The sequence below is a fragment of the Olea europaea genome, chromosome 10 (genome assembly GCF_002742605.1).
Source record: "Olea europaea var. sylvestris chromosome 10, O_europaea_v1, whole genome shotgun sequence".
NCBI classification, from domain to species: Eukaryota; Viridiplantae; Streptophyta; class Magnoliopsida; order Lamiales; family Oleaceae; genus Olea; species Olea europaea.
In genome coordinates this window covers 38859696-38871778 of record NC_036246.1, presented here as the reverse complement: position 1 = coordinate 38871778, position 12083 = coordinate 38859696, and the positions used below count along the sequence as shown (strand labels likewise).

Below are 12083 nucleotides of genomic sequence, written 5' to 3'. Positions count from 1 at the left end.
GTCCCTTTACTAGAATTTTTCATTTGTTCTTCCTCTCTTATCAGTCGTTCATACCTAATCACATTCGCATTCAACTGGAAAATGTCAGAAAATTTCTTCTCCTGGAATTTCTTTTTTAAATCAAAACTTAAACAGCCCTGAGCGATTTTGACAAATTCTTTTTCGGGCAAAGGTACAAAACACTTGCTTCTCGCTGTCTTGAACCTTTAGAGAAAACTTTCTGCCCATTCGTTTGGCATTTGAAGTAGATTCGCCAAATCAGCCAAAGTGACTTCAGACTCAGTTTTATAAAACTGAGCGTGAAATAACTGTTCCAATTGTTGCCATGTTTGAACAGAGTTCTCTGGCAAGTTGATGAACCAGGAGAAAGCTACTCCTGTTAATGAACTAGGGAAAAGCCTCATTTTATGGTAATCGGTTACATCACCACTTTGCAATGTGAATCGCCCTATGTGTTCTAGAGTAGAAACCTCTCCTAAATCGGTAAACAGTGAGAATTCTGGCACCTTATACCCTCTAGGCCATGCGTATGCTTGGTCTACCCAATCAGGGTATGACTTTGTGTAAGTCGGCCTAATGACGGGAAGCACCCCAAAAGCCATCTGATCCTGTACGATTTCCATAATCTGATTCCTCAACATGACGTTGGGGTCATATGGAATTCCTACAGGTTGGTTAACCGGTTGATTTGCATGAGGCCTGATGTTTGGTCCTTGATTGGCAACAAAATTACCATGATTAGGACCATTACCATTAGCCTGAACATCTATTCTCTCATTAACACGTGAAATATTCTGTCCATTGTTTAGGACATTATCTCTTATGTTTGGATTACCCCCCAAGTTAGGCATACCACTACCATTGTTCTGGTTTGGCACTGCAGTACCCCCTTGGTTTGAAGTGGAGGGACCAGAAAGTGGTTTTATCCCTTGGTTCGGGCTTAGGACTGAGGGATTATGTCCCACAATTGTCCTAGTTTGAAAGTGAGTTGCAAGAGGTATAATCGGTTGACATATTTGGCCTACTAACTTATTCATTGTTTCGTTCAAAGTGTTTAGTTGTTTGGCCATGTTGTCATAGTGTGTTTGGGTAAATCTTTCCATATTATGAATATTTCGAAGATTTACCTGTTCAACAACGTCTTGTGTGAGTTCTCCAAGTAATGCACGCATGGTTCGAGGACTCAACTCCGTCATTGGTTCGTAACGACTGTTACTGCTCTGATTCTGTCCATTTGTTCGTGGAGAGGCATGTTGCTCCTCATATCGCTCAATCACAGACTGGATTCCTCCTTGACTTGCTGCTTCCTTATCGGATCTCTGAGGCATATTGTTTCACCTTTTGTACTTTCAACACTAAACACCACTGTCCCACCGGGCGTGCCAAATTGTTTCGCGCGAGTTAGTCGCTAACAATTAAAAGAGATCAGACGATTGTGTAAGGGACAAACCTCTTGAGACAAAGTCCCAAAAAGGGGTGCTCTTTTATTGGCGATGACTTTACAATTGGAAATTAAAAACAAAGTGCCTCCAAAGGGCGCAAGCACACGAGTTACTGAAAAAAAGTGTTTAAATCTAAGTTAAGGAAATTAAAATTACATGTTCTCTGTTCGAGAGTTTTTTATTCGTTCCTTTGCTCTATATTTTTTTTCTCCCTTTTATACTTCATGGACGATCTCTTTGTGATCAACTGCCTAAAAACTGCTTGATCGTCCTATAACTGCCCACTTTCCTCGTAATGGCCAACTTGTCATGAAAACTGCCTTTTTTAACTGCTGCCATTACTCTTCGTCGTTCAACCGCTTTCAATTGAATTCCTTGAATCGTGGAACGTGATAGGGTTGCTCTAATAACTGCTTTGATAACTGCACTTCTTGATAACCACAACGCTTTATGTTTGTTAAGACCTTGAGCGACTTGAAGGTTTGGGCGAGAATAGAGTAACAGCTCTAGGCGACTGTATGGCACTCCATTCGCTCAGATTCTGGGCGACTTGCAAACTTGGGCGATGGCGTTACCGCGTTCTTGGGCCTCCCTATTTGGGCTTTCATCTTGATTTGTTTGATTGTGCTTCGTTTTTTGGGCTATTTGATTTGGGGATCCTCCAATTGGGCTTCACTCTTTGGGCCGTTCGATTTGGGCTGAATTTTTATGTGTCAACAAGCATGCTTGTAATGCCCATATTTAAAATTGATTTTTATGTATTTAATAAATTTAATTTATTAAAATATTTGAAATAATAAAGTATTGTTATATCAAACCACTCTGATTCATGAGCCAATGTCTCATATTGCGACTTCAACAACGTTTAAACTCTTGTTTGATACCTTTTTTTTTTATTTTAATGTTTGGAATACTTTTTTTTTTGAAAAATGTGTGGTTAAAAAAGAATGAAAAGTTTTTAATTTACGTGTAATATTATTTTATGAGAAATTGTGTAGTTAAAAATAAGAAAGAAAAAAATGAGGGCCAAATGGAGGCTAATCTTGAAATTGATTTAACTTCGACAGTGCTCAAGTCTTCAATTTTCTACAAGAAAAGCTTGTTAGAAATGTCACTATTTAAATAGTAAAACCAGGAAGAAATGCACTAAATTTCCAATTAAAAAGAAAGTTTAAAAAGGCAAAAGAAAATTAAAAATTAAAAATGTATACATACGGCATATGAAACCGTGAATCAAATTAGCAATTTCTAGACTCAAAGAAACAGTCCAAATTGGCATATTTGACTCGGCTTAAAGTCTTCTTTCACAACGCGGTTCTCTTTGATTCTTTCAAAATTCAAATTCTTTCTTTTTCATCCCTTGTCTTCTCTTCAAGGTTAGTTTGTTCTCTCTTCTTCTCAAATTTTTTTTTTTTTTTTTTTGTGAAAGTGAATTAATAAATACAAATGTTAAAGGTCAAAAAAAAAAAAAATTATAAAAATAAGGATGCAAGCAAGATAGAATTTCAAGTCTGTAAGAGTGAATTTTCACGTTATTAAAATACGAACATAATGAATAGAATAATATCTGCTGTGCATAAATGTGGAGGGAAAGGCGGAGACCATTCTTCGCAAGTTGCAATTACTAACCAGTTTCTTGACAAGGATTTCATATTTATATATTCGTTCTTGTTTCCCCACTTTGAACTAATCCCATCTCTAAAGTTTCTCTCCTTTCTTTGTCTAGATTTTCTCGCTCTAGATTCTTGGCATTTTTTTAAAATTCCTTTTCAGAAAGGGCGTTATTCTCGGTGCTCTTCCCAATCCAAGATAATCCTTTATCTTCATCCTCTTTTGAAATTTCAGGTATTTCTTACCAAGATTTCTTTCTTGATGGTTAAGAATATTCGAAATGAATTTGTATTCGTGTGCATTTATGCTAAATAATTTGTTTTCTTGTTGATTCTAAGCTTGTGTGCCAGTTTAAAGTCTTCATTTTTAGTCATCTTGTAAAAAACACATTCGTTGGATTTATATTTAGATTTGTTTTATGAAGATCCATATGAATGATCAATCCGAAGTCTTCATCTTTTAGTCTTCTGTAAACATAGATTACGGGTTTTCCAGTTTTTTCTGGTCAAAATTGATAGTTTTGCTACCACGTTCAATGTCTTAGGCACCCTTTTTTCCCATTTCTTGATTATTTTTTGGGTTTGTGACTGATTTGATATTTGAATATATGTCTGGCTGATCAAATGGAATTGGATGAACTGAGGGTCTCCTTTTTAATCGAGTTAATGCAGAAATTATATAAAGGAAAAGAAAAAAGAAGTCTTTGGGTTATGAAATACGTAAAATATAGAGTCAATGTTTGCTATTCTTCTGATTTACTAGCAAGAAATATAATATATAAAATATAAATGGTGAATTCGTTCATTAGGTCGTGCGATCCTTTGTGCAGCCTTCTGATTAGTTTTTCTTTTTCCCATTTGAATTTTTTCTGTATCTTCTTTTGATTGATTCCTTAAATCCTGTTCTTTTCAAAATCAAAAAAGCAAAGGGACCTAGAACTTTTTTGATTTCTCTTTTTTTTGTTTTTGCATAGGATTTCATAGTTCATCAGTGTGGTACCATATACATGTGATTTCGATTCTCATTGAATTTATCTACGGTAATTTCGCTTGTACAACATTCATTTTTCTTCTTTTGTTTACTTGTTAAATTCTTGGAATTTTTATGGTGATTGTTCAGCCTGTTTGTTTCATGTGGACATGATTATTATCGATAATACGCATTGTTTCATAGCTTAATCCTATTCATCTCTTCTTCCTGGGACATTTTTGAAACTTAAGATAAGTTTATTTGTTGTTTAAACGTGCAGGTTATTGAGCTAAACAAAGCCTAATTTCATCCTACATTCTTTTGTTGATACAAAATGTTTGGTCATAAGAAATCTCCCTTACATAGGTTTTCTAAACACAAGTCAGTGGACCAAGTCCCCAGTAATTTCAATTCTAATCCTTTTGATGATGATTCTTTAGTTAACAACCAAACCCTTGAACCCTCTAGGCGAACTTCCTCAGATCCTTCTCTAGTTACCCCAAATTCACGTATGAAACTTTTTGATGACGATGAGATTAAGGGAACCTCGGCATATAAAAACTCCATTACGTCAGCAGAAAGAAACAGATACAGAAACGATTTTCACAATTCCGGAGGATTTGAGGCCCAGAGTGTACAGGAACTGGAAAACTATTCCGTATATAAGGCTGAAGAGACTACAAAGACTGTCGACAATTGTCTCAAGATTGCAGAGGACATAAGGGGAGATGCTACTAAAACTTTAGTTACCTTGCATCAGCAGGGGGAGCAAATTACGAGAACCCACATGGTCGCTGCTGACATGGAACATGATCTTAGTAGGGTATGCCTTCTCAACTTTGCAACTTGTATTCTGGTTTGGCATGAATGATTGACCATGTTTGGCTTTGCTTAAAAAAACCATAAACTTACTTTTAATACCAAACCGTGTTTAATATTATATTTTTCTTACTTCTAAGTGAAAAAGTTATTTATCTTGAAAGTAACCCTGGACTTACTAATTTACTATTAATTTAGGTAGCTAACTTTTTTTTCTACTTTGACTTATAAAGAAAATTGTTTATTTAAAAACTTACAAGTATATATTTTATGCTTAGCTAAACATGCTCTTGGAAGACATGATACCCAAGTCACATGCGCAAGTTCCATCTTTTTTCCCTTTGCTGTAATATTGTTTATACGACTATCAAGTTTGATTCCATTCACTAAAGCAGAAAGAAAGTGCCTCAATGAAACATATGTTCAAATTTTTTTTCCTCGATCTTATTCTTTTGCTCTGGTAAGAGTTCAGCGGGTGGTGATAATGATTGCTCCAAGTTCATCCATGTTTTTAGGAGTTATGTAAAAGCTAAATTGTTGCAAGTTGCATTTCCTTTGATCTTAACTGAACCGATGGATAAGTCAAAATGAAAACATTTTGGAGTTATTTTATAGGTTTGTACTCAACAGAAATATTATTTGCGTGAATAAGTTTCACCAAAGACTGCATAAATGTTGTTGGCTATGATTTATTGCATTTTCTGCGCTTGACTATTGAGTCTAAAATTATTTATTAATTGATTTTAGGGGGAGAAGCTGCTGGGAAGTCTTGGGGGCATATTCTCAAAAACGTGGAAGCCAAAGAAGGGTCGTTCAATAACAGGGCCTGTAATCATTCGAGGTACTTGTCGTCTTCTTGGTCAATATCATTAATAGAAGTTCAGTTTTATGTGTAGAACAGCAACTTCTAGTGTCATGTTTGGTAGAAATTTGATGCTAAATTTTTGTTTATTATATTGTCAAGCCATGTCTAATACTACGTACCAAACAATTATTTGATGCATATGAGTTGTGGGTGAGTAGGTGGATTTTAATCTGACATTAGACTTTCTCCTTGACCTGTGGTCTAACACTTCAATGCTACCACAGATGATCCAGTGCATAGAAAGGGTAACCACTTGGAGCAGAGGGAAAGACTGGGATTGACTTCTGCCTCAAAGGAACGAACAACACGAACACCACCTCCTGAACCTACGAATGCATTGCAGAAAGTTGAGGTATGTTGTGATGGAGGATTATACCAAGAGTTGTAGAGTTGTAATTTTCGAGTATCTCTTTTGTGTAATAATGTTGGAAGTTTTTACATCTCTCTCTCTCTCACTGCCTGTCCCTCTCAGATGAAATTTTTGTGTAACAATGTTAGGAGTAGCCCTCCATATAAGCTAAAATATACAAACGGGACATGGAGGATCATTCTGTTTTGAAGGATAATTGGTACCATTCAAATGCATGATCTCCTTTGGTCTGGATAGCTCAGCTGGTAGAGGAGAGGACTAAAAATCTTCTGTGTCATGCTACTTTTATGATACAAAAGGATCCCATTGTCCTGAACCAATCTTCCCTAGGATCGCAAACCAATTTTGTCTATGAAGAGCTGTCAAAGTCTTCTTTCATTTCTCAACAGAGAAGTAATGCTTCTTAACTTATTAGACGTGTAGTACTAATTTGACCATTTGTGATACAAGGCCCCATTGTTCACATGGTGGCCATTCCATCTCTTTCCTTGATCATTTTTGGTGTACCAACTTACCATGGTGAACGCCATTCCTAATTATCCGTCAATCAGGAAATTTGTGAATTCTCAGTCCTCATCTAAGAAAAGGTCGATCAGGATAGTTGTTAGAATTCTCATTCTCATTCCTCTACTCCCTCACTAGTTACTGCTGCCTACAGCTATGGCAACTCTATACTAATCCTACCACCTTCATCTTCCTCCTCCTCAGCCCCACAACTATCTTCCTCCTGCTTGTCTCTCTCCATCACTCCTCATGGATCTTATTTATTTTATCTTCTATTTGTTGGCAACTTTGTCATAGCAGTAGGTACTAAGCCTGGGTTAAGTGGGGACGGTATTGGTAGGTAAATTAGCCAGCTAATACTTTGTCAAGTCTAGTGACATGAATCCTTCAATTTGTTAGCAACTCTCACTAGATCCACACTATTCTCACCCATCAGATCACCATTGCCAACTCACCTCCACCGCCTCTCATCTTCCCTTTATCTCCAGCTTCCAATTTTTCCGTTTTACCTTTGCAATCATGTCTATATCCACCTTGTCGAAACATATATCCTCCATCAATCTTCCGCACACACTCCCTTCCGCATTTCCTGCACCCACCATCTCATTCTCTCCATTGACATCTATTCTTCTCCTTCACCTTCACTTCAAATAGATCAAGAATTTCATATTGTTCTATGTTCAGATTCTTACGAATTGAGAATGAAAACTCAGTCAAAGAATTTCATGTTAAGTTCTCTGTCTTCCATTATGAACTGATGGTAGCAAGGTGGAATGACAGAAGTGGGGTGGTCAGGGGTGACGGTGTCGAGAACTGACTGGGATTTGGCATGAGTGTTGTTGGGTCCTATTCTTGGTAGAATTCTGTTTTGGGTGGCTAAGCCTTCCTATGCTGGGTAATTTTGCGAGTCGAACGGCTCCTAAATTTAGCAGGATAGTTTAAATTTCATAACTTGATTATTAACTTGTAATACATCCCTTATGCAAGCTCATTTGAAGCATTTAAACTCCTTTTTAATATCAGAATGTGTGTTTGAGTACGTGTGTAAATAAAATAACTGATTAATTATCCTTATGGGGAATTATGACAGGTCGAAAAGGTAAAACAAGATGATGCCCTCTCAGATTTAAGTGATATTTTGGGAGAGCTGAAGGTTATGGCTATCGACATGGGTTCTGAAATTGAGTGGTGAGTTATACTACTCCTTGTAAACTTCCGACTCTCTCCCCTCTCTCATGTAGTATTGAATTCTAAAATCCGAAGTATTTACACGATATGTCTTCTAACATTGCAGGCAGAACAAAGCGCTGGATCCAATTCAGGACGATGTGGAGGAACTGGTTTTCCGAGTGAATGGTGCTAATCAGCGTGGGCGTCGTTTGCTTGGAAAATAGATAACCCAAATTTTATAAATCTGCAGTTTGTCATTGGCTTAATGAGGCACTATTGTCTGCATTGATTATTTTCATGCGTACAACTTTCTTATATTCGCTGTGTACACATTGCTTGCATGATATCTGGAGTAAAAAAGTGGTACTACAATTTTCGGAATATACTGGATTTACCTGGCTAGTATTGATTGCTAATAATTGTCGTTCATATGGTTTCTTCTGTGTGAGTGAATCCTTTAGTGCAGTATCATCATCATCGAGATCCAAACATATTCAGTGGATAAATGTTACGTTTTTCTTACTTTTAAGTAAAAAGAATTGCTTAGATAAAACCACCATGAGCTTGTACTGCAGCGTCAGTATTTAATTCTGAATAATGCTATTTAGTACTAGTGGTGTTAAAGTACTAGTTCAAATGATCACACTAGATCTGTTCAATTAAATGAATCACGAGATATTGTACTTGAATCGAATTTATTATTTAAGGTCATGCTAGCACCACCTAAATAATGGGCGGCTCTGGCTAGGCGTTGCTGCACGTTAGGCCTCCACCACCTTTGTTAGAACTGCTCATGCAGCATTCTTTTGGTTTCAAGTCATGGAAAAAAAAAATAATAATAAAATTAATATTTAGTTAATTACCGATATTTCACATCATTTAATTCGTTTCCTCAATTCATCAACTGCACGGTAGCCGCAGAAAAAATTGGCTGAGTTTTCAAGGAAAAGCAAGTCTCGTTAATGTTGTAAAAGATTACCAGAAATAAAACCATTTTTTTTTTCGGTCTTCTCCTTCCAAGGAATTGAAATGTGTAGAATCTGCATTGCTCATCCAGAAGAGCCAGGATGACCATATTGTTCAATGTGAATCACAGGGCCTTTGGTAGTTGGGTTATTGGTTAGCTCTATCGTGCAACCATGGTAACAACGAATTAAGCCATGCTTTTAATGAACTCGATGTCAGTACATGAAATTTTTTTGGCCCTTGGTTCGATTCTTTGCTACATTTATTAAAAGAATCGAGACAACTAGATCTTCAAAAATCACAATGGGCCACGTTAATGGTTTGCTCTTGGCGATGTTCTCATTCCAGATTTCAGATTTATTATTATTATTATTATTATTATTATTATTATTATTTTTTTTTTTTTTTTTTTTTGTGCCTAGAAGTCGCATCCCCCACGCAAGCACTAACGATGCGGATATTGCTATTATGATTCTAGTAAGCCATTCAGAAAATACGAGTATTCAAAAGTATGAAAGCATTCTATAGTTTCGTAGACGATCATCTAGATATTTTAAATTTTAGACTGTTAAGATTTTCAATGATATTAAGTCTTCCCTCCTTATGTGCTTACTGAGATCAAATCACTCTTATAAACTGGGGTATTTACTCTTCTACTGTGTTTCATGGATGAATATCTTTCCTCTTTTCACATGTTCTATTGAGATCATGTCACTCTTATGAATAAAGGTATAAAAAAATAGTGCTCCAACCGAATCACCAGTATCTCAACTCATCTTTAATGGGTGTCAATGGGATCCCAGTTTCTTAGTTCTAAATGCATATCATAACAAAACGTGTCTCTAACAAGCAAATTTATCAAATGGAACCATTACTTGTTCTTAATGTTGTTGGCATACACCCTTAAGAGAAAGACATCTTTTGCCTCTTTTATGGTACCAAAACACAACTCATTGATTACAGCATTTATGGACCTAAGTACATTGTTCATGGATCGCTTGCTTGAATTTTAAATACCATTTACAATAGGGCTTCACAAAAAAACTGCAAACCGAACTGAAACGTTGGTTCGGTCCAAGTGGACCCATGGCTTCTTTTCCCTCAAACTGAACCAACCGTTCAAAATGATTTGTTTTAGGTTTTGATTTTCAAAAATCGCACAAAATCGAACCGAACCGAACCGTTTTTAAATTTTTTAATTAAAACATTAATTTTATTAACTTAAAAATTTTACATTTTTCACTTAAAAAAAAAATTACCAATTTAACAATACAAATTACAATCAGCCTATTAAAATAATCATAGAAAGTAAATCAGGTTTATCATTATTGAACTATGATTTAACATGTTTACAACACGTCCTCACCTGATATCTAAACTAAACTAAAATTATTCCAAAATCATATGAAAAAAAAACCATATATTTTCAACAATCTAAATCATAATTCAACAAAACTACGCCAGCAAATCACGTCCAAAATTTTAGAAGTCCTAACATAAATTCTAATTTCCCTAACATTTGACGCTTGTCTGCCCTTCGCCTTTGCTTCTAGTCTACTAATCTCTATCTGAATCTCTCTCTCTCTCTCTCTTCTCTTTCAGTAAGTTTTAGATTCTCATTCAAACCATTTTTTCATTGTTATTTCTTTTATTTGTTTGATTTTTTTTACACTTATTATACATTAGTGAGTTATGATTTTGATAGAAAAATGATTGTTTGTATCTAGATGATTAATGAACTTGTTCGTGATTTGAAAAGAACGAAAGACTGAACGTATTGATTATATGAAAATGTTAAAATTTTCTAACTAGTACTGCTACCTTCTACTTTTATAAAGTAATTAGAGGATGAAATTCGTCAATTCCCAATAAGTCAAAACTCTATCAATCTTTGTACATCTAAACATATCACATTCAATCCTTATTTAACATTTTACTCGCAAAATGAAATGAGTTTTAACCAAACTATAATACTATGATATAACTCTATTTTTACCAATCGCTATATGACAATATGAATGTCAAATAAGAAAATAAAAATAAAAATGAAGAAAGTTGTATTTGTTCTATTTGCACCTTTTAGCAACCAATTTTGAAAATAATTTATTCATGAGTTTCATGGTAAATATGAATGTAATTTAACATTTAACATTATTAGTTCACGTTTAAACTTATATTTAATTTATGTCAAATACATTACTATAATGTCAAAAGGTAAACAGCAGATTAAAACCGAACCAAATCGCAAAATTTGGTTTGATTTTTTGGTTTGGTTCGAAAAATAAAATGGTTTGGATTGAAAAAAATTTAAACCGCATAAAATGGTTTGAGTTAAAAATATAATACAAATCGTCCAAACCGAACACGTTCACCCCTAATTTACAACTTTCTATTTGCCATCCTCTTGCCCCATTTCACACTTCCAAAAACAGTCCCGCATCGTCCTCTCCATCTAACAAGTGAAGCGCCCACCTCCCACCGCCGATCGCTGGATTTTGGTTGGTATTTTATTTTGCCTCATGGCAGCAGCAACCCTCTCTTCTCCTCAGTGTCCACCACGTTTTAGACCACAAAATACAGGGCACCACCAACCACCTCCACTTGTGCCGCCACCCTCACGGCCACCTTACGATCATGATGATGAGATTGACCTGAGATTTGGTGTCGAGAAATGACTAGTTCCAAGCGGGCCCAATCCGCTGCACAATTAACAACAGTGGCCATGAATTCAACACATCTCAACACAGGCAATACATTTCTCTCTACTTTTAACCAAATGGAGAAATATAACTTAATTTTGTTCATTATTCCTCTCTCTTATGTGCCCCTTTTTTATCATGAATTATGGGTGATCATTTGGGTTACCCCATAGATAATATGTATACTTGGAATTTCAGTAAGTTCTGTATTTATTTATCTGGTCTACTTTATTGAAATCTATTATACAGTATACACCCAGACACGGTGTGTGTGTCTGTGGACGAGCATGGAGCTGCAAAGCCTCTCATTTTTGCTAGGATTTGGCTTAACACCTAGCGGTCACTGGAACCTGCAAAATGATTTATCTTGGAAACCTAGAATTTACAAACTAGGCTAAACAGTTCAACTGCATTTCAAACAATTATAACATGTTAAATATTTTTCTACCGTGTCACCCAGATAAAGGTCAGAAAAAAGATTGGCTATTTATAAGAAGCAATAATGAACAATCAAGTTAAAACCCAGAACCAGCTCTAATATAATTATTTCTGAAATCAGAAAGCAGAACATTTCATTACATGTTTATGAATTCTCATGAAAAAGCCGTTGTATTTTCAATCTATCCAATACATGATAAATTTCGTTCACCTATCTTCTCAAGGTAAAG

General features: G+C 35.6%; 1 protein-coding gene across 2 annotated transcripts; it reads left to right on the top strand.

Moving 5' to 3' along the window:
* The first annotated feature begins 3005 nt into the window (after nucleotides 1–3005).
* LOC111402170 (SNAP25 homologous protein SNAP33-like) lies at nucleotides 3006–8179 on the top strand. 2 transcript variants are annotated; one of them, XM_023030310.1, is made up of 6 exons: nucleotides 3006–3287; nucleotides 4303–4845; nucleotides 5589–5682; nucleotides 5931–6058; nucleotides 7671–7768; nucleotides 7875–8152. In XM_023030310.1, the coding sequence occupies exons 2-6, from the start codon at nucleotides 4357–4359 to the stop codon at nucleotides 7972–7974; spliced, it is 909 nt and encodes a 302-aa protein (XP_022886078.1). In that variant the 5' UTR covers nucleotides 3006–3287; nucleotides 4303–4356; the 3' UTR covers nucleotides 7975–8152. The 2 variants fall into 2 exon arrangements, with proteins under 2 accessions (XP_022886078.1, XP_022886079.1); XM_023030311.1 differs by lacking the exon at nucleotides 3006–3287 and having other exon boundaries at nucleotides 7875–8179.
* Nucleotides 8180–12083: the final 3904 nt, after the last annotated feature.

Coding starts and splice junctions, on each gene's coding strand:
- LOC111402170 (XM_023030311.1), top strand. CDS start 4,357: ATGTTTGGTCATAAGAAATCTCCCTTACATAGGTTTTCTAAACACAAG. Junction 5,683..5,930: donor AGGGCCTGTAATCATTCGAG/GTACTTGTCGTC, acceptor ATGCTACCACAG/ATGATCCAGTGCATAGAAAG. Junction 7,769..7,874: donor ATGGGTTCTGAAATTGAGTG/GTGAGTTATACT, acceptor CTAACATTGCAG/GCAGAACAAAGCGCTGGATC.